A 22,350-nucleotide genomic window follows, 5' to 3' on the forward strand; every position below is an offset into this window, starting at 1 on the left:
AACCATTCACGCTCACACTCATACCTAGGGGCAATTTAGAGGTGTTTTTTTTTTTGAGAATTTGAAGCTCATGTACTAATTACTGTCATGTGTCAATCGCTGAAGCACTGTGATGACATTGACCTGGATAGGTACCCCTACCCCATGTGGAATATGAATATGAATTGTAAGGAGTTGGGAGCTCTGCTCCCATTTAAACTCTGACTTAAATTTGCAGTGTGCATAAGTGTGTACTTCCATTCCAAAGAATTATTTTGCTTCATTCAACGATGAAATGTTATTCATTTATTTATTTATAACAGGAAGAAATGCATATTCACACAGACAGATCTTTAACTGAAACAAGGAATTCACAGGAAAAAAAACAATTAACATACAAAAACCATTAAGTTATTCATTTTATGACCATTCTCATCCACTGAGCTATGACATGATAGTTTTTTGGGTTGTATTAATTTGTATTTAAAAGCCCTTCCTAATAAGTGTAACTGGCATGTATATTTATATAACAGTAGTTGTGGAGCGTTTTGAATACTGGAACAAGAGTGGGGTAAAAGTATTTAAGGTTAAAAGCCCAAAATAAACATTGTTAAAATACATTAGATAGAATGTCAGCTATTTAAATATTTGTACATTTCACAAGAAACAGTAAAAAAAGTATTTTTACTGTTATAAAATCAGTGACATCCCAATTTACAAGGCCAGAGATGCTGCTTTTGTTTAACTTTTGAAGTAGTTAAGCTTAATAACGGTGTTAACTCCACTTAATGAGAGGTTGTTTTATTGCTCCTTTACAATTTCGCCACCATTGATGCTGACTGTTTGGTTGAGGAAAGCCTTCATTTCATGCTTTTGACAGCTCACCGCACACGCACTCAATGCGAGAGTGAGCTTTGACATCTTGAGTCATGAAAAATGGCTACAATATCTACGATTAAAGTGTTGCGTGCAAACTTGAAGGACAGAATCCGTGCGCTTGTCGACCTTTTCCAGCGAAACCGTTAGCGTCTACTACAAAAGAAAGCGTTAAGGCGGATGTGACAATGTTGTGTACGGCGTAACCGTGGCTACAAACTAGGACAGCGAGGTGAGGACACATTTTTAAACGCCCAGAGGAACCAGAAAATGCTTTACGAAAATAAAGTCGGCCCAGCAGTCAAGGGCTCAACATACAGTAGAAATAGCTGGCCTTATAAAAATAAAGGGATTTGTTTCTTTCTTAAACAGTTCTGAGAGTGATTGGGGATGAAGTTGGGGAGAGGAAGGTGGGCAGGATGGGACTGGACGCAAATGTGGGAGTGGGCGGAGGGAGGGAAGCCCCGCAGTGATTAAAGTGTCCCTCTCAGTGCTGACTGCTTTGCCCGTGAGATCCCCTCAGTGAATGTTGAGGTTTCTAAAGTAGTCGAAGGTGGCGCCCAGGGCCCAACTGGTCTCCACGTTGTTCACCTTTTTGGCCAGCTGCGAAGAAGTGAAAAGAAATCAGGTTCACTTCGTTTTCATGGTTAAGCAGACGGGGGTCCACGGTGATTGAACGTACCTGCAGGACGGTGTTGTCCTTGAAGCCAAAGCCCTCCTTGAGCAAGCAGGTGATGTATGTCATGTCCATGCAGAGGAATGGGCTGACGGCACGGTATTTGGTCATTTTGTTGCACACTGAAAACGGGTCAGAAACACGGGTCAGATTTAAAAGGAAATGAATCGTTTGCATAGCAAATGGAAGATAAAGTGATTATGTATATATATATATATATATATATATATATATATATATATATATATATATATATATATATATATATATATATATATATATATATATATATATATATATATATATATATATATATATATGTTCTCTTTGAGAATTATATTGTGCCTTTTAGGTGAGATTTGTCAATTTGGTTGCATTTGAGCAAATGTGTGGGAAGATTAAAATGTCGATTTGTTTCCAGTCATGTTGACACGTTCTCGTCACGTACCCTCTTTGGCCCGCTTCTTAAAATCCTTCACTTCGATTGAACCACCTCGGTTGCTGTCTGTGAAGCAAAACCAACAATTAGAATAGGATTAAAGCCTTTGTATGGCACTCATTTAGACTTAAGCGACCAATCCATTACTTCTTAGCGCTATTGACAGCGCAAATTGTTCAATCCATTTAGACTGAAATGGATAATTGTTCAGTCTCCTCACCCAGTCAAAATGGATTGGACAGCTAACATCGTCATTGGCATTGAAAAATGAACATTCACAGCCAATTCTCCCAGTTTCAATAATTGGATATTTATACTCGTCAATGATGGACAGTGAGTTAAATGTTATGAAATTTAAAAGAAAAACTTTCTGCTGTTAGTGAGAGTACCTTTTTAAATTATTTTGATGCATTTAATTTTTTTTTATTCAAGATCCGTTGATCCATTCATTTTTTGTCTAAATAACAAAAAAACAATATTGTAAAAGTATTATTATAAAATATCAATACCCATTTTGTCCTTGACCCTTTGTGGCCGAGTGACATTTTCTGCTTAAAAAAACTAAAGAGAATTTTGGGTCACTACCAAATATTATTTATTCATGCCATAGTACCATTTTTGACTGAAAATGTGAATTCAACAAATGACAATGCTAGGCTTAATTTCCCAAAATAGTCACTTGGATAGTAAAGGGTTAAAAAAATGTAAGGCGACTATTTTGTTAAGGGCCAACTTACCAATGAGGCCAGCTTCCACAGCTCTGTCGAAGTAATAGGAGAATGCATAGAAGACGCTGCTTCCTTTCACCTCAAAAGGCTGATGCACGATTCCCTTGATGACCTTCATGACCTCGTAGTAGCACAGCTTGTAGCCTGCATAACCTGAAGCCAAGTAGAGTAGTATGAGTTAAGTGTCAGCCAGACGCTAAAAATTGGGGTTCCGCTACATGATACATGAGGGGAAGCCCAAAAGTGTCGTTATGACCGATGTGCTGACAAGAGAGGCATTTATGCCTCCATGACGGCCTGTCTATTTTTACTACATAATTGGGAGCGGTCCACATTGAGCCACTCGTTACATGCACCGGGAAGAAAAAAATTCTGCAACACTTGGACTGTGGTATGGGATTGACGGCTGTATTTGTGTAGGTTTTCCTTTCATTTAAATATAAGGTAGAAGATGCAACATGTGTTTGGCGCCAAGCTTCAGTGGCTGGAATGTTCTCACGTGACCGTATAAAACGTGCTTGTGTGTTCGAGGAGCTCTGCTGTGATTGGTGGGACAGAATTTGGGAGGAAAAAAATCACATAGGGTGGATTGGACGTACCATCTGGAACTCCACTAACATGGTAGGTGGTTCCACCAAAAGTCACATCTTCTCTGAACTTCTTTGGGAGACAGGAACTGGTGAATACTTTCCAATCAAGACCTAACATTTTTTTTAAAAATGGAAAAAATACCCCTTTTGTTTCTTTTCATACTAATGCATTTTATATTGTATAATAGCTTTTAGAAACACTACCTTCAGCTCCCAATGCTCCAAGAGTTGCCAACCGAGCTGCGTAAAGTCCATTTCCAAGATAGCTATATAGTGAGGAGATCATGGTACGGTTTTATAAAACTTATAGTACCAATCATATTTTATTTGATAACCTTACAACTTACCTGTGTGTGTAAAGCTGATATGTACTATTGAACAAGTTGAATTTTGCAATGTAACTATGGGGAGCCGATTGGACTGTTTTCTGTAAAACAGAAACACATTTAGAGAATTTATTTTCATGGATGCCGCTGAAAATAATTATCCGATGCAGTCTATTTTTTTTTACCCTTGACTTGGGAAGGAAGGTGATCTGTGTAGAGCCGCCTCCCAAGTCCAGGATGCCAACTGTCCTCTTTGTGTTGGAATACAAGTGACCTACAGGTCAGCGGAGAAAAAAACAATAAAGACACTAAGACACCATCCAGATAAGTCAACAAATTATCTTTGACACTCCTTGTCAACAGGAATTGAAGTCATGTAGTTTTTATAGAACAAGTTGCACATGAAATAAATTAAAATGAATGACTGTGGGGGAAAAAATGTAACTAGCATCACATGTCTTTGCAAAGTTGTTTGGAAACTGATGACTGTTAAGTGTAAACTGGTGACACAGATTGTGACATTGTAGTCATTGACACCAGCATAGCAAAATACAAGTGATGGCTCACCTGTCAGGAAGTTGACCGTGACCCAAGCCAGAACTCCTGGAATAACACAAGGGTGCAAATATGTGCATTAGTTGTGATTACAACAGTGTGAGTAATCATCAAGATACACGTGACCTCAACACAGTAATGTCCAAACCACAGTCCGCGGGTCAACTGCAGCCAAAGCAAATTATAAAAATGTAATAAGGCTCGTGCAAGAAGCTTGAGTTCAGCCTACATTGTTGCACTTCTCAGACATATCTATCTGAACCGCCTATTCTCACAAATATCATGGGGGTGCTGGAGCCTATCCCAACTAACCATGGGCACCAGGTGGGGGACAAGAAGATGGACAACCATTTGCACTCATACTTAGGCACAATTTAGAGTGTTCAACTGGCCTACTCTGCAGGTTTTTGGAATGTGGGAGAAAACCTGAGTACCAAGAGAAAACCCACGCAAGCCCGCGGAAAACATGCAAACCACAAACAGTGAGGACCGACCTGGAATCGAACCCTAACCCCAGAAGAGACCGATGTACTAACCACTCGTCCGTTGGGTCCCCCCACTGACTATATAAATATTATTATTATTAAATGTGTGCTATATGATAAGACTGTAAATCTTAGTGTTTAATAAATTTAAGTGCAAGGATTTTAAATTGGCCCATGCAGCCTTCATTTTTCTGAAAACGACTCTCTGAGAAACAATTTTGGACACCCTTGCTTTAACTAATGGAGGAGAAGAAGAAAAAACATACCTTCATTTGTTCCGTTCATAATGGTGACACTGTTTTGTGGCACATAGAAGGGAGACTCATCAAAAACATGACGCACCTGCAACAAAATTTCAACCATTTACTAACTATAATAGTAGTTGACAGATCCAGTAGTAGAGGATGACAAAAATGACACAAGGAACCCATGCAACAGTAGCAGATTAAATACTTGAAATGACAACACCACAACAGCTGTTCCCTTTTTTGTGACATCTCAGCTGCCAAATGGGCAGAGTTGCTCCTTTTTTTCCCCCAAGTGACACTTGTAAGCACTTAGTGGTTTCTCATCCCGCTCCTCGGCGGGCCGGCTCGTGTTTGTGCCAGAGCGTCTGAGGGCAGCGGGCGAGCGTGCCTCACCTCGTTGAGAAGAGCTTTAGCCTTGTCCTCGGGCAGCAAGCGCAGGCCCGCCGTGGCCTTCAGGACCACTGGGGTCCTCTCCCACTCCTCCTCTGGCACGGTCTTCTTGGCTATCTTCAACAATTGGCGCACCGTGTTGCCGCCCTGAGAAGGAAATAGCACGTATGATAACAGGTACAACAGCATGTGTCGAGAACAAATGGAAATACAAAATATTGTGTTATCACTGCTTAATAATATATTTAGTGTAGTTGTGTTTGCATATGTAAAGCCACCCTTGCGAACACCCTAAAATATCTGTAATATGAACACCCGTATTATGCACATACAATCTGGCACTATCTATAAAACAAAGATAGCATTGTTCGGATTTTATTTAATCTATTTAACAATTAGAGTAGGAGGGTGAATGGTTATCCGTCTCCTTGTGCCCTGCGATTGGCTGGCCACCAATTCAGGGTTTCCCCCCCCTGGTGCCCACAGTTGACTGGGATAGACTCCAGCACTGCAACCCTCGTGGGGATAAGCAGTAAATGAATGAACAATTACAGTGTGTGCGTGAATGGTTATTTGACTCCTTGTGGGTTGCGATTGGCTGGCAAACAATTCAGGGTGCGGCCTGCTTGTTTTTTGCTTGGATAGGCTCCAAAAACCCCGCGACCTATGTGAGGATAAGCGGCTTGGCAAATGAATGAATGAATGAATGAATGAATGAACAATTAGCTATATAGCGGCAACATGCAGGTATTTTAACTCTGCTGCCTCATTATGAATCCTTTATGGGAAATTCATTTGAATACAATGATAAAAAAATTAGTTTCAATGTATAAAATTCAAAATAAAATAAAACATTAGCATTCACTTTCTGAATATTCAATAGAGTTCACAATTAAGTGTCCACTAGGCCTTTCATGGACAAATTATGTTGTTGTTGTTTTTTTTAACTTTTACAGGGCACTTATTAAACTCAAGGGCTGACATGTTGACTGTCAAAATGAATACAGCACCGTCAATGGTACTGACATACCTGTTTAAATGAATAAATGACAATTAATAAAAATTTAAAAAGTGTTACTTGAGCCTTTAATCAGTGGGTACTTGTGTTTTTTAGAGTTTTTATTAACATTGAATTGATGTATACATTTATTTATATTTATAAAAGTTAATTTAAATCCCTAAAAGAATAAATATTGATTCCTATTTTTTTTAAGTAAGAATAATTACTAATATTCAAAAGAATGTTTTAAATGTGTTAAAAAATGCTTTTTGTTTGTTTGTTTTTTTGTTTTTTTAATCACCAAGATTAACACGATGAAAAGTTAAAGGACTTTTGAATAACGGTCCACTGTTGTAACCACAGTCCAAAAAAGAGTCAATCATAACTTTAACTAATACATATTTCAAACAAAATCATGCATACCTCCTCAGGGTTATCTTTATAAGCAGAGAGCCCAGGTTTGACTCCATGGTACATTTCATTGTCCAGAACTGGCAGCTCAACTACAAGAAAAAAAAACATGACATCAAAATTAGTGAGTCAACAGATGACCAACGAGATAATATTTGCGTCTGTTTAAAATAGAAAGAAATAGAACAGCAACCACGAGGAACTATTTTTCCAGCAGGCGATATTTAGACAGCATCACGTCACATACGTCTCATGCAAGGCTCGTTAGAAAGTCAAACCTCAGCTACTTTTAGAAAAGCACTTGCCGGGTTGAGAGAGGAAGCAAGCCAACTGACGCACGGTGAGGAGGGTAAAGTTGGGGGCTTACCTGGGTCTTTCTGAATGAATTTATAGATGTGGATTCTGGTTCCGGTGCTTCCTGCGTCGAACATGATGCCGTGGAAGACACGGGGGGCGGGGAGGGGTGGAAGCGCTGACCGGTGGCGAGGCTCAGGCGCCGGGTGGAGCTCTTCATGCTGCTGGTGGAAAACCTCTGGCAAGGACTGAATGTCCTCGGGTCTTGGATGGAGCACGTGTGGGATGACCGGGTGCCTCAGCACGCTGGGATGCGGGGCTGAGCGCGGCGGGTTGACGACCTCCGGGATGTGGTTCTCCATGTTGGAGGGAGGCTGGCGGAAGCGGATGTAGTGCGGGAAGTAGCGGTGGGGCCGGTAGTAGGTCGCCTCGGCTACGAGGCTCCCCACCAGGAGCCCTAAGAAGAGCGACAGGAGGTGACTTGTCACAGCCATGGTGTGAAAAGAGAAGAGTTAGAGGTGAGGAGAAGTAGAAGGAGAAGATGCTACACTAAAAGTTGAGTGCTCAGCAGAGTGGATGCACACAGGACTGTCCTCTCGTGTGTTTACACTATATAAGGACGTATGGGCTTGGCGAGGGGCCACACCGACAGCAGCAGTCCTCCAATCCTGTGGCGGTCCATCCCCACTCCATTCAGTCCCCCTCTTGTTGGAAGTTGAGCTGGAGACTACCTGCCTCTGCCTCTTTTTTTTCACTTAGAAGGAGGAGGAGTTTGCTTATTTTGGGCTGTTTTCCCTCCTCATCTTTACTGGATGTGGAGGTCCCCCCTTTCTAGGAAAGGAGAAAAGTAGGGTCTATAATGAAGGGGTGGGGTGTAGGGGCAATAGTCTATATTTACAAATTGGAGCTCAAGTGCTCCGGTCACGAAAGCAACCGCGGCAAGAACAAAAACAAACTGAAAATGCTCGTTTATGGATGTTCCCGTGATTATTTTAAGACTTCGACAACTTGCTTGGGGAGAAATGTACAAAGATGGTACTTTGCTTACTTCTGCTGCCTTAACTTGACTGATTGATGAACTGACATGTGAATAAAGATAGGGCAATAGATAATATAAAGCATAATATGGTTTATAGTTGTATGTGGTTTTGTTTAGTGGCTTATATAAAACACATTTCCCTACCCTTATTTAACCTCTCTTTCATAGTCATGCAGTAATCACCACATTAAATGCGCAGCCGCCTTACCAACCTTCAAATATGCAAATGTGATCTGCACTCCAGCTGGCACAAACGTTGAAAGAATGTGAAGATCTCACTCCCACTCATCTGGGTCGGCCGCAGGCTTCTTTTTTGGGGGGGGCAACATTTAAGCACATTTCACGAGAGGACGCGCAGGGTGAATTTACTGTAGGTGCCTGTTTAGCAGCTTATCACGAACCATGCTGCAAGTGTATCATCTGCAATTTTTTTTCTTTTTGCCATGTTCGGGATGCGAACATCCAGCTGCAAGGCCAAACAAGCTCAATACCTCATCTGAACTACATTTTGCTCCCAGCTGAGACTGAATATCTATCCAGTGTGAGCATCCGTGCATAGTGACCCTATAACCACCCTCGGCCCTAACATGTGGTTTAGCGTTTCACCTCATGTGGCGTGTGACTGAGGGAGAACGTCAAGGGTAATAGCAGGGCAGAGCTTGCACACGAGGGTACAGAAAATGCAGGAAGTCCACGCAGAGGACAATACGCGGGGGGGTGGGGTTTGGCATCAACATCTCCCCATCATGCCATTCCCCTCCCAGGACACTCAACTGTGCAAAGCACTGTTCCAACACTGTAATTTGAACTAAAAATATTGGACTCTCTTTCCTCCTTCCTTTTTCTAAATACTGTGGCTACTTTTTTCAAGCCCGTGGTTTACCGCAGTGGTCGTTCGCCGCTATCAAAGCGTACATGTGCAGGAACTCTCAATAATGTATGCCCGTGTACCCGAATTTGACTGAACATGGCATTGCTGAAGTGCAATAAAGTCACATTGGAGAAACACAGTTGTGTGTGTCGTGTATGTGTGGTGCTCTTTCTCGTTTTTCGCGGGGGAATTTCAACTCACGTTGCTGAAATTGAGGTAGCGGGATCGGCCACTCGCTTAAGGACACATCAACAGTTGAATGTCAAAAAAAGAGGTGTTCAATTAAGAGGGAATCTACAGCTGTATTCATTTAAATATGAGAAAATGAGAAATGAATTTTCCAATTGGGCCGTGACAATATTTAGAAGCACATATGTTGCAATATGTTCCATGAAACACAAACTGGAAGTCACCTCCAAACCTCTATCGACTAAAAATATGATGTATGACCGCGACATCGTCTGACAACGTCCCCATACATATCATTGAAATACAACATCTGCGCTGTGATTGTGGCTAACGTGTAACATGATCACACTCAGAAATTACAAGGATGAGAATATCTTTTTGGTACTCAGCTCTTTCCTGTCTGAGATCTAAATGATCTGCTCTGCATCACTGAACACATTACATGTCAGTTCCTGCCAAGTCTTATTTGTTGTCCAGACAGTCATGTTTTCGATGATTGGGGGTTCTGTGGTAGCTTCTTCCAGAAACCTTTTTAGGGAGGACCGCTGGGGAGGAGGTTTGTGTTTGGGGTTTCCTGCTCATAAAGAACTCACAATAAATAATTGCTATCAAATTTTTGGAAAGGTATCATTTTTATATGATATAGTTGATTCTCTACACTCTTGTCCTCATTGGGGTCACGGGTATGGTGAGGCTTACCCCGTATGATAATGGGAGAGAGGCTGGTAGCCAGTTTAAAAACAATCTATAGGAACTGTAAACAACATGATCCGAAGTCAAGACTTTCACCATCATAAACCCTTCAAGATTCTGGTTTGCTGCTGTTCTTCAACCTCCAATATTCGATAAGTGTAATTTACTGATGCCGACTGCTAGGCAATGTTCAGGTAAAAATGCACAAATCGTTTTTTTTTTGCGTCACTTGTGATCTTTTTGTCTGGACGATCAGGTTGCCAGTTTAATTTTTTGGCATGCACGCAAAGCATGTTCAGACAATCAAAAATTACTCTTACTTATGGCAAAAAGATCCGAATTAGCCCACTTCAAGAAGCGGTCTGAACATAGCCTAAGAGTGCCCAATGCATTCTATCATTATTGGAGCAAGCATGCATCTAGTACTGGGATTGTAAATCACCAATTTAATGATGATATGATATTTGTTGATAATACCAAGTATGCAGTGATTCAATTTGCAGAGCATTCAATTGATCTAATGAGATTTTATATGTACACATATTACACAAATTGTTACATTTCACTTAAAGCAACAAAAAATTAAGTGGCATCAAAGATTACAGATCAGTTTAATAAGACTTTCTGTACACATTTAACACAATCCGTTACATATCACTTGAAGCAATAAAAAAGAACAACACTTTTTTTGGTATTTTTGACAAAATTGTTGCTGAAATATTTCCAACATTTGAATGAATACTATTCTTTTTAATAAGAAAACAGCATATGTAAAAGCTTTTCTTCTGGTCGTCATGGTGATGAAATCCTGATGTGAGGGTGGTTTGGAGGACACATAACTGCTCCTTCAAAAACGGTTAAAAATGTTAAGTTTATATCCTTGATTGATGGTGCTTGACAAGTTGAAACAGCAGAGAAATATTTTTTTCCTTGGAAAAAAATGCTTTATGTGTTTCAGTTAAAATTCCTACCTGTGAAACAAGTGTAAAAAGATTTTTAAAAGCCAAATTGATAAAGTTGCCCTTATAACCAAAAAAATAGGGAAAAAGGCAGCAGAGAATCTTTCAATCCATTGTCTCCGATGGTGGATTAAGTGTTTAAAAAAAGTTCCCACTCAGTTTTGAGCATAATTATTTTACAGACTTTACATTCAGAGCCATGCATACTACGTGACTGTACTGCCAAAAGCATAGCCAAACATAGGTTGTCAAAAAAAGTTGATGACTTTGTGGCTAGATATTGTACATCGGCCTGTGTTTGCGCAACATGGTGCATGTTGCGCAAACACAGGCCAACCAAACTTGTCAAAAACGTTAATTGCTTTGTTGAAATATGTCTCAATATTTCACAACTTTTCCTGCATACGCTGAAAGGAATGTTCCCATACATTACTTGACATTGTTTAGATAGCGGTGATCCACTTAAGTGCAATAAGAGGGTGAAGTCTTGAATCATAGGCTGCTTTAATAGCACGCACCAACACTGGTTGTTCAATTATAAAGTCATGTAACAGAGCTGCCCTTCTAGGCATAATGTCGCATGAGGGCAGTAATTTTAGAAATGTGCCACTGCGGGCCGTAAATCATGTTCTTATGCCCAATAAAAGAGCCACCACCATGCCATGACACAGCACATTACCAACAGCGTTTTAGAGCCCAAGTAGTTTCAATACCAGGGTTGGTATTTTGCTTGAAGTTAAGTGAAACCGTCAAGCACAAGAAGGGACCTCAGCTTTGTAATCTACACAGTGCAATGTATCATTAATATGCTGCAAGGTTGGCCTCAGGAATGCCTTGTTTGTGGGTGTCCTACCCCTAAAGGTTCACTGAAGAAGTCCAAACCTTGTCATTACAATTCCAATGATAATGACAGATTTCGAATGTTCGGGGTTATTTCAGTTTTTCTCTCCTCACTGTCATAGTAATTACCTTTAAATTTAGTCTTCAAACTCTGTTCACCATGCTCAAGCGCCGAACAGCCCTATATATGATCCACTTAACTGTAACAACGCCCAATGCTTATTGCAATATATCTAGTGTACACTATGGTTTGATGAACAGCCGACGGGTGACAATTAACACGCTGAATTAGATGACATGGAGAATGCAGTGGCTTTGAATTATAGCTAACGCCATTTGTTTCTATGAACACAACTAACAGTATAGTCCTCTAGAGCATTATTTTCCAATTTTGATTGAGCCAAAGCACCCGTCTTACATGGGAAAATTGTCATGGAAAGCCCCAAAAAAGCATTTTTATGAGATCATTTACGAGAATTTGTTTGCTCTATTATCCGCCATTAATCTGATACATGAATAGGTTTACTCTGCCATATAATGAAAGTGCATTTACGTGTTCTGGCTCTCCCTATCATGAGGACAGGACAGGTGAATTTAATTTGTCTAAGAAATGTTGAATGAATTCAACATTTTTTAGACAAATTACATTAAATTGAATAATTCCCTACAGTATTTCTGATGTTGATGTTTTTTGTACAATGGTCAAAATCACTGCTGTAAATAAATGGTCTTAATAGCATTCCTACAACTAACCAACAAAGAAAGACGAGACATACGTACTAGTGGGATGGACAGTGGAAATAATTTTCTGAAATGGTGTGTTAATGATAGGGGCCATTTTAGAGGAATTTGTGAAACAATATACATCCAATTGAAGTCAGTTATTAGTTGATATAGGTTTTGTGACGTGACAGTTCAATGGTCTTGAATGACAGTTTTATCATAGCCATTCGTTTTCTATAGAGCTCGTCCTCATTAGCATTATTTGTGAACAAAAGTCCACCCAATTCACACCCGAGGACAATTTACAGCTGTCATTGACACTGCATGTGTGTTTTGGAGTGTGGGAGGAAGCCAATGTATCCTGAGATAAACCAATGTGTGCACGGGGGGAGAACTTGCGAACAGAACCCCAAACCTCATTGTGGCAGACAACCTTGAAATTTGCATCATTTCTGAAAAGTGTTTTGAAATCTAACCAACAACACCATGTGTTCAACCTAAAAGCTCTCATCGTGCTCCCAAATATTCTCTTTGTTGTGGTATTCCGCATTTCATTTATTGAATTTGAGTGAGTGCGTATTTGTCAATCAAAGTTATGACTCATTTGGGTTTGGTAAAAGTTGAAAAAAAAAAAATATATATATATATATACAATTCAAGTCATGTACATTCCACATCCACCCTTTGTATGCACTTTTAAACAACAAATGAACTTTGTTGGCAATGTGGCCTGAGGAAACCAACTAAACCTCCCTTGATTCCCAGAGGCATTACTGTACAGTAAATTGCTTCTGACAAATGCGACAACAGTAACTTCTATATGAAATGTCAGCAATTTCGGGATCACAATGTTAGGGCATGAAGTCAACTAGCTTATGCTTGAATAGTTAGTCATTTTACTGAAAATGCAGTCATTTTACTGAAAATGCAGTCAAAGATGTACTTTTCCAGTATTGTTTGTTGGAGTCATTGTATTTAACAATTTTTTGAAGTTATTCTACGATATGTCTTAATGTTGAGTTAAATCTTGTTGAGCAATGAGCGGCTATTTTGTCTGTTCCTTGTTTATCATGTGACACTAATAATAAGTTGTGCTTTAATCTTACTTATTATGTTGACTACTTATTTATTTATGAGTTATTTATTTATTTTTTCAATTTTTTTATTTATTGTTATTATTTATTTGTCTGTTTCTTATAATTACAATTACATTTTAAATCTTTTTCAATTCAATTCAATTCAATTCAATGGCAGTGGCGGACAATGCCTCCTATGAGTGATTTTTAATCGTGAGGTTAGACATGAGTTATTTTTTAAACAACATTGGTTTATCTAAGTATTTGTACTTCTCCTTCAGTCCAGAATATCAATACTACTTCTCCAGGCTCCTGTTGCAGGGAAACATGAGCCTTCTTTGGCAACATCTCTATAGCAACAACCCTCCACAACTGGTCGCATTGGACAGGTGTGCTCTGTTAGCGTACCTCTTAGCGTTATCAACTGCTGATTTGCACTTTCAAGAAGAAAAAATGCCGAGGAAGAAAATTGTCAAAGTGAAAAAGACAATCACCGGGTGAGTGTGCACCATATTTTCCGGACTATATGTCGCACTTTTTTCCGATTGATACTCAAGTGCGACTTATATATTTATTTTTTCTCTCTGACCACTGACAGCCGGTTAAGTTGTTTATTTAACCTATAGTTCTCTCGGAACCCTGCATTAAAAATCACCTGCTAACTCCTTATTTCTTAAGGTTCCGTGCATGTTCAATCGCCAAATAATTTATTAACCTGACAGAGGAGTCACAAACAGCACACTGGTGCAGTCTATTATTATCTTAGCCTTAGCAGATGTAAAATAGAAAGACAAAGACTCTCTGCCTTGAAAGCATTATTATACAAGTTGAAAACAAAGCGAAGAGTTGTCTTTCTGTTAGGGATTGGCCTTGTTACGATTTTTTTCCCCTGTGTCACCTGTCCATGTCATTGGCTGTTGATTTCAATTGTCGTCTGCCCGCCCATGGTCTATCTCCTGCTTGCTACCTCTTGTGTGAGCCAGGTGTTTCTGATTGTCTCGTCAACCCATGTGTGTCTATTTAAACCCTGTGCATTTGTCAGTCCAAGTCAGATCATTTGCATGGTTAGTGCATTGGCCTCAGTGCAGTCCTCAGTTGAAATCCAGGTCACTCCACTTGTGTGGAGTTTGCATGTTCTCCCTGGGGATGCATGGGTTTTCCCCTGGATACTTTTTCCCGCAATCCCAAAACATGCATGGTAGGCTGTTTGGAATCTCTAAATTGCCCCAAGGAATGAATGTGAGTGTGAATGGTTGTCTGTCTCCTTCTGCCATGTGATTGACAGGCCACTGATTCAGGGCGTCCCCCGCCTCCGACCCGAAGTCACCTGGGATTGGCTCCAGCACCCCCTGCAACCCTTGTGAGGATAAGTGGTTAAAAAATGAATGAATGGTTTATGCCTGCTTGCTACAAACAGACTCAGCACTTTTTTACTCTGTTTCAATATTTCCTTTTTCAATATTAATATTGGGTTAAAAATTCTATTTCCCTTCAATACTTTAACATATATTTTTTTCTTCGTTTCTGATTAAAATATTGTCTGCCCCAAAAAGCAACCTATACTCCACTGTCAAATGCATATTGTTTTTACCTCTTCTTTGTGTATTCTTTGGCTTCTGCGACTTATACTCAGGTGTGACTTATAGTCCAAAAATACGGTACATTTCTTGTGATTTGAGCTGCAATGTGGCTGCAAAATTTCACCTTGACTTACTGCTTTGACTCAGGAGAAGAAAGACGAGTGGAAAACAAGAGCTCAAAATGGACAAAGACTTGGACTTGGATAAGACCAAAGCTAATATTGCTCTCTGGGACTTAAAGCTACGACTCACCGAGCAAAGTCTAGCAGAATATCGCGAGAACTGCGGTCAACTAGCGCACACAAATGCCGAGCTCAGCAGCAAGCTGACACACGCCGAGAGAGAACTCCTGGATGCCACTGCCAACTGGCAAAAGCGGGATGCCGCCAAAGATGAGAAGGAAAGTTGACGAGCTCCTCTGCATTGAATTTTTATTACATTTTAAATGTGTTTTTCTCTTCTGTTGCAGATTAATGTGCTTCACGACACACTCAAAAGTCAAGAGTTACTAGCTCTTGAGCAGCAGAATAAACTGGTGAGTGCCAGTGTTGCAAGTTCATTTGTCAATTAAAGACCCTCCAATGAAATGATTGAATCCTGTCAGAGTATTCAAAAATAAACGATCAATAGAAAGAGTATGGAGACAAGTTCTTATTGGATTTATCATGGAATACAAAATTGAAAGTTGTTCCCTGTATTTTACATTTACAACTTCATGAGCAAACCTAGAGATTGAAAGTCGAATAGTTTGTCATCTGAAATTGAAACTTTTTTTAATGATGCTCTGTTGACGATGCTGGCCTTGTTTTTTGGGGAAAAATGGAGCCTTATACAGTGTTCGCGTTTTTCAAATATAATACACAACACATCAACCATTTTCCAATAAAATTCAATCCATCAAATTCAGTAAAACAAACGTGATTGAGGATCTTAAAAGGACAATTCCTTTTCATAGTGTTTCTGTTTGACATCTTTGTGAAACTATGAAAGCAATGTATTTAGATTATTGTATAATTTTTCAAACTGTTTTGGGAGTAATGGCTTTAGAGACGACATGGATACTGTACTTTTAACTGTATATTGGGAAATCGGGGATGTTACTTTGCTCAAAATCCTTTTTTTTTCTCATATCTTGTCCTTGCAGTTAAAACTACTTATATAAAGTGCGAGCTACAAATATGACTGAAGTTTGAGTTAGATGCATTGACTATAACAGCTTCTGATGATATATCTAAATGGTTTGGTGGATTAAGTTTAAAAAAAAAAGTATAATTGTAAGGTGAAACTATTTTTAACTGTTGTTGTTGAACTATACAATTTAGCAACTCAAAGCTTCCAATAGGATCGACAATATGTTACCAGTAAACACACTAAAAGGTAGGGGGGAATTCACATTTACAATATTTTAACTTAAAGTTGTACCTCTTTGCCTATGTATTAATTACTATACAAAATGCTCTACTGAAATTTAAAAGTAAAAGTATTGTGGCTAGGAGCAATTTGGCACTAAGAAGTTGGTAATTATCATAAAAGTATAACATTGGCATCACAGTGAGAATCACAATGAAACATTGCAATGGCTCCTTTCTCGAACATCTTAAATCAACCAAGCAGGCAAGTGAACCAGCTACTACTAGGATAACAGCTTATTGTGTTGACATTTATTGTGTACAAACAAAAATAAAGCAGTGATAAAAGCAAAATAGGATCCATCAAAGGCATTCGTTTTCCATCTTGAAGCTCTTACTTTCATTCTGCCAGTAAAATGGCGGCGGAAAATGAATGAACGGCCTACAAAAATCTCCATTTTAGACAAGTAAATCACCGTCATGCTTGTCAAAATATTAAATGCAAAGTAGTAGACTGCCAAGACGCTGTTTATATGCATTTTTGGCCAGTACAATTATTCCCTATCAAAATAGGCATATGAGGCTGGAGACATATTAAATAAGGAATTTTGATATATTCAACCAAACAATTACACTTGGAAGAATTTAGCCAATCCGGGCGACCACATAGCTCTTGGAAGACCAAGATGTAAATCTGACTTTTAGCAGTCCATATTTTTTAGATGGATGCTAATGTACGCCAACGCTACATATACATAGCTATGTGAAGAACCATTTGGGCCAAAGATGTAATCAAATGGGTGATAACCTCTCATTTAGTCATTTTGTACATGTTTGCGGGTGCATGTTTTGCCAGCTTCTCATGATTTTGGTCACGTGGTCACATTTTTCTTATACACTGCTAGTTTCTTTGGTGGCATTTTGAAATTATTGTGTTCAACTGATATGACCTTTAAGTTGACGTACTCCTAACATGGTGGGCTCAAATATATTGGTCCCCAATCACTCCCACTCATGGGAAGATTTATTTTGTACAAACCCCAATTTCAATGAAGTTGAAACAGCTGGATAGTTCTGTAGTATGTAAATAAAACACAACATATTTTGTATTCTGTACACGCTGAGAAGTCAATATTAAATAGTTTTTAGACATTTTGGTCTTGAATTGGTGTACATTTTACACAACAGCCCAAATATCACTCGAAATGGAGTTTGTAGATGGACGGTGGGTTGGTTCTCATTATTTAGACACACAAGTGAAAGTGAAAACGTGTCAAATACTTTCAACAGGTTGAAAATTACACTCTTGAAATCAATGAGATGAAGGAGCTGTTCCGAAAGCGTGCGGGTGAGTTTGAGATGATACAGGATGGAATGAGGAAGATTGAGGCATTCCAGACAAGGAAAGTTCAAATGGAACAGGAGCTCAGGGAAGTACGTAACATATATATTTTTTAACTTGTCATGTCTACAAAGCATAAGCCTGATATTTGCATTACAGACACAAAAAAGAATGGAGCTTGCTGAGAAGGAGCACAGGGAAAACCGCGACAAGATGGAGTGCACATTTTTTCAAGAAAAGGTATCTTGTGTGTAAAATCAGTGGCTCCTCTGGGGGGTGGCTAGATAATTAATAGATTCACACGTCTATTAATCATATCTGTTTTTACTTATTTCAAATACATTCCATGGCATGTGTGATCATTCAGTTTGTTTACTGCCATTTGCAATTCCCAATGTTATATTTTTTATTAGGTTGCTGATTTGATTTTTTGGGTAGAAAAATATAACCATTATTTTGTGATGTGAAATGTTCATAGTATTTCCACCCTTCGAAAAGAAAAAGGAAGTACTAATATAATTGAGGGTAATAAAGGGAGGTGTAAACGTCTTTACAGGCTCGACTGGAGAGTGATGCTGAGCAAACGATAGCACAAGTGGAGGAACGAGCCCACCATGAAGCTGTTTTGTGAGTTTTCCCAACTGATGTCCTAATTTTAATCTTCTCCTGCTTGTTCGTAACCAAAGAACAACTTTTTGGTCCTATAAGTATATATTTTAAAATCTTAAAATTGTTTCTGAGCCAAGCTGGTTGGTCATGTGCTTGATAGTTGACCAAGCCAACAATCACATCCCACACACTGTGAGGCCCAGTCTGGCCAATGAGCTTCCAATTGACCTAAGAAGGAAAAAGAAACAAAACAGCCACAAAAATGATTCTATTTTCCTATTGTTGTGTATTATAGGTTTCAATGTTATTATTTAGTGCCACTAAATGTCAAAGATGTTTCCTGCTTCTTATTTCAGCATTTGAGCCAACTAAAGACTAAAGTTTTAACTCAGTGACGGCTATAGGTGACCAGTCAATTTTGATCGACCATTCGATCGCTGTCAGAACTCCCAGTCAAAATGGATTGGACCTCTATCACCGTCAGTGGCAGTGAAACATGATCACTCAATGCCAGTTATCCCAATTGAAATTGATTTGTTTTTATCACTCTGAAAGGCAGTGAGTGAATTGGTCAAAGAATGAATAACGTGTTGCACAAACTTCACATTCAAGGTCTTCTTGTACTCAAGGTTTTTACACGAGTTCAACACACTGGGCCCTATTTTCGCCCCCCCCCCCAAAAAAATCGGGAAAAGTGTCAGTGTTTGCCAGAAGAGTTTTTGGACTGGATTGCACCCAATCCACAGTTTTATTTCATTTCCTTTAACAGCTACTCTGACAGGAGCTGAAATGAGTGTGCTCAGTAAAAGGTCGTCACAAGGGTCGGGGGGAGTGTTGGGGCCTATTCCAGCTGACTGCGGGCACTAGGGCGGAGGATACCCTGAATTGGTGGCCAGCCAATAACAGCAAGAAGAGACACAACTTAGTAAAATTGCAAAACATGTGTAGCGCTAACAGCGCTGACACAAAAACACATTTTATGATGAATTTTTGAAAATAGCCTGTGATCTAAGGGTGTGACAATTGAATGAAAACGGGAGACATGCAATGAACATGATTTGAAATATGAAATTAGGTTAGGTTATGAAACAACAGCAAAAGTTTGCAGTAAATTTCAGTATTACACTGATATATGACATTTAGTATGTCTTTTTTGGGATTGAAAACATTGATTGGCAAGATAATTTGGTGCACCTGTGAATGTTTGTTCCCTTGTCTTTCCAATTAATTTAGGGTGGCCATAGTTAGCTGGGAGAGGGTCTAGAACCCCCGTGGTGTTTGTGAGGAGATGCGACGCAGAAGATAAATGATTAAAATGCTTGTTTTGATTTCTAAAATACTGTCTTATGATATCATTCGGAAGGTTTCAGCGAATGAGCATGCAAAACCTAGGGGATAGCGTACCTTTAGGAAGGTTAAGAACCACTGCTCCAAATGAATAATCATTGCTCTAACTTATTTGCACGACTGGCCCTCAGACAGCTGGACGACGCTTCGCGCTGTGTGTTCAAGGAGAACGTCCGTCTCAACGAAACATTGAAGAACCACATGAAGGAGGCGGACGAGCTCCACAAACTGACCAACTCGTTGGCTGAGGAAAACACGTCCTTGGCACTTGACAAGGTAAGACTTGGGCCAAAGGGCGGAAAACACAACGACTGCTATTATTAGGCAACGCTTCGAGAAAGGCTTGTCATTTTTCCAATCATGGCAGTTATGAAACGTCTAATTCAGACAGCGTCGTCCCTTGTTGTTTGCTTGTTCTGTTTCTGTGTATTTACCCCACAGCCTCTATCCATGCTCTGTGGTTGTGGTGAGTTTCCACTAGCCTACAGCTTCAGTGGTTACTCCTAATGCAAATAAATATTTGCTATATTCACATACGTCTCTGAAATGGTGACAGTAAATTGTCGGAAATCGAACTTGACTCAGAAGTCAAGTTTAGGATAGAATTCCTTATTTGTGTTCCCATTTAGACAAGCCACAAAAAGGGAATCTGGAAAATTCAAATGCTGCCTGAAGCCTGAAATGCACCACAGCCTTTACAGATGAATTTAATTCGTCATTCTTTTACGTTTCTACAATCCGACCGATGGTGTAGTGGTTCACGTGCCTGACTTCGGTGCGTGCAGGCGCGGGCTCGATTCCCGCTGTTGGTGGTATGATTGTGAGCGCGAACGGTCGCTTGTCTCTGTGTGCCCTATGGCGACCAGTCTAGGGTGTAGTCTGCCTTTTGCCTGAAATCAGCTGGGATAGGTTCCAGCACCCCTTGCAACCCCTTACGTGGATGCGCAGTACGGAAGATGAATGAATGAATGCTTCTACGCGATGAGTGCAACAGTTTTTCATCTTGAACTAAGAAGGACAAATTATTGCCTGAACGATCAATTGGACTTGATCATCATACTCTATCTAATGCGTGAAATTAAAACACTTTGTCTTGCATCCCCTCCCTCAGAAGACGCTGCAGATGCTGGCAAAGAAAAATGCAGCTCTGATGGTCACCCAGAGAGAAGAGCTTAGCCATTTAAAAGAAAAGGTAGCTTTCCTGGAGCAAACCGTAGAAGATAAAAAGGACGAACAAAAGCGATGCGAGAAGATGATGCTGCTCATCTCCCAGGCTGGGGAGGTAGAGTTAGATAAGCTTCAGAGGGCGCTCTCCATGCGGGAGCAAGAACTGAAGCACATCAAAAGACGAGCTAGCACCATGGTGGAGCAGCGCTCGGAGCTGGAGCGCTTTTTCCATGAATCTCTGGCTCTGGTGAGGGAGGAAATGGCGGCCAGTCGGCTCCAGTACAAGAAGGAATCACAGCAGGCTTACCAGTGGGCCCTCAGACAAGCGACTGCGGGAAAGATCAAGTTCCCGCCCATTCGCACCTTCCAGAACACTTTGCAGAGCACCAACTCTGTCTATTCAGACATGGAGGAGGCCACAAGATGGTAGGTCAACACTGTCAATTCGCCCAGATCGTTCTTCATCACGAAACTTAAGGTGATTGTCTTTCAGGATGCATCCAGCTGGAAGTCAAGTGGAAATTTCAGACCTGACTTGGGAGCAAAAGGAGCAAGTCCTCCGTCTCCTATTGGCTAAAATGAATAGACAAAGGCCAAGGTAATCTGAACTCTCTTTGTTTTGTTCAACTTGACCCGTATGGAAATCATAAGCTCTACAGTAGCCCGGGCTGAACGTTTGGTGCCTCTTTTTAATGTTTTTAACATCATTTAAGAGGATACCATAAAACATCAGTCAGGCTTTGACCAATTTTCTTTTCCACCCTACTGCTTTAAAAGAGTAAAGAATAAGTGTCTGAGCACAATAGTAAAAATAGAAACAAACATCTGGTCACATCGACGCGCTTTGAATCCATTGGCTGCTCCTCACGTGCACTTCTAAGTTTATTTAGTCCTTTGAACATTTGCGGTCAGAGAGCAGCTGGAAACATGATTTGAGAAGCGCATGTGCAACGTATCTGGACGTATGACTTCAGGAGATCTGAAATAAAAGATGGGTCTTTAGGCCTTTAGTGCGCGCTGAGAGATGCTGAATGCATAAAACAAGGCGACGAACTTGCGCCTCAACAGAAAATCTTCATTCCTGACAGGAGAGCCAACAATCCGGTGGCGTCCTCGTCTGACAGTCGTGTCACTGGGTAAGACACCAAATGAAATGTTCCGGAAATAAAAGTCGTACCTCATCCTTGCAATTACAAAGCCCTTTCAGATTTACTGTGCTCCATGTTCCATGTTTAGCTGCAAAGATGCTGTGCTTTGAGAACATGGGTGATAAATCCGTTACATTTTTTTGCCTGGATAATGATAATGAATTCTTTCTGAATTAGAGAGGAGCCCTGCATCCTGTCAACCTTCATTACTCAGGCGCCTGACTCCCTCCGACCCACCGACACCAAGGACATGGAGGAAAAACGCACCACCCATCATTAAACTTGGATTAGTTGCCGGTTATTTGCGTGTATCCCAAATTGTTAACACTATTCTGCTGTGTGAGGGTTTTTTTTCTCCACAGTATTTTGATTTATAATTATAGGTTGAATGGAGCCTGTTAATTCATTTAAGTGCTAAGAG

At 40.1% G+C, this 22,350-nt stretch overlaps 2 protein-coding genes across 3 annotated transcripts; one reads left to right on the forward strand and one right to left on the reverse strand.

The window, feature by feature from the left end:
• Nucleotides 1–559: 559 nt before the first annotated feature.
• Nucleotides 560–7,562, reverse strand: entpd5a (ectonucleoside triphosphate diphosphohydrolase 5a). The gene is made up of 13 exons (XM_077621008.1): nt 7,071–7,562; nt 6,716–6,795; nt 5,296–5,439; nt 4,921–4,996; nt 4,182–4,217; nt 3,800–3,888; nt 3,636–3,715; nt 3,493–3,554; nt 3,298–3,399; nt 2,708–2,851; nt 1,980–2,036; nt 1,538–1,653; nt 560–1,458 (listed from the first exon to the last, which is right to left on the reverse strand). The coding sequence occupies exons 1-13, from the start codon at nt 7,489–7,491 to the stop codon at nt 1,375–1,377; spliced, it is 1,491 nt and encodes a 496-aa protein (XP_077477134.1). The 5' UTR covers nt 7,492–7,562; the 3' UTR covers nt 560–1,374.
• Nucleotides 7,563–15,004: 7,442 nt separating this feature from the next.
• Nucleotides 15,005–21,967, forward strand: LOC144089737 (basal body-orientation factor 1-like). 2 transcript variants are annotated; one of them, XM_077620863.1, is made up of 8 exons: nt 15,005–15,365; nt 15,435–15,502; nt 17,607–17,750; nt 17,818–17,898; nt 18,215–18,285; nt 19,746–19,890; nt 20,726–21,207; nt 21,275–21,967. In XM_077620863.1, the coding sequence occupies exons 1-8, from the start codon at nt 15,149–15,151 to the stop codon at nt 21,381–21,383; spliced, it is 1,317 nt and encodes a 438-aa protein (XP_077476989.1). In that variant the 5' UTR covers nt 15,005–15,148; the 3' UTR covers nt 21,384–21,967. The 2 variants fall into 2 exon arrangements, with proteins under 2 accessions (XP_077476989.1, XP_077476990.1); XM_077620864.1 differs by having other exon boundaries at nt 20,729–21,207.
• Nucleotides 21,968–22,350: the final 383 nt, after the last annotated feature.

The sequence above is a fragment of the Stigmatopora argus genome, chromosome 15 (genome assembly GCF_051989625.1).
Source record: "Stigmatopora argus isolate UIUO_Sarg chromosome 15, RoL_Sarg_1.0, whole genome shotgun sequence".
In the NCBI taxonomy this organism is placed as follows: Eukaryota; Metazoa; Chordata; class Actinopteri; order Syngnathiformes; family Syngnathidae; genus Stigmatopora; species Stigmatopora argus.

Coding starts and splice junctions, on each gene's coding strand:
- LOC144089737 (XM_077620863.1), top strand. CDS start 15,149: ATGGACAAAGACTTGGACTTGGATAAGACCAAAGCTAATATTGCTCTC. Junction 15,366..15,434: donor GGATGCCGCCAAAGATGAGA/AGGAAAGTTGAC, acceptor CTCTTCTGTTGC/AGATTAATGTGCTTCACGAC. Junction 18,286..19,745: donor GCCCACCATGAAGCTGTTTT/GTGAGTTTTCCC, acceptor ACTGGCCCTCAG/ACAGCTGGACGACGCTTCGC.
- entpd5a (XM_077621008.1), bottom strand. CDS start 7,491: ATGGCTGTGACAAGTCACCTCCTGTCGCTCTTCTTAGGGCTCCTGGTG. Junction 3,716..3,799: donor CCTTCCTTCCCAAGTCAAGG/GTAAAAAAAAAT, acceptor TCTGTTTTACAG/AAAACAGTCCAATCGGCTCC. Junction 3,400..3,492: donor TGGAGCATTGGGAGCTGAAG/GTAGTGTTTCTA, acceptor AAAAAATGTTAG/GTCTTGATTGGAAAGTATTC.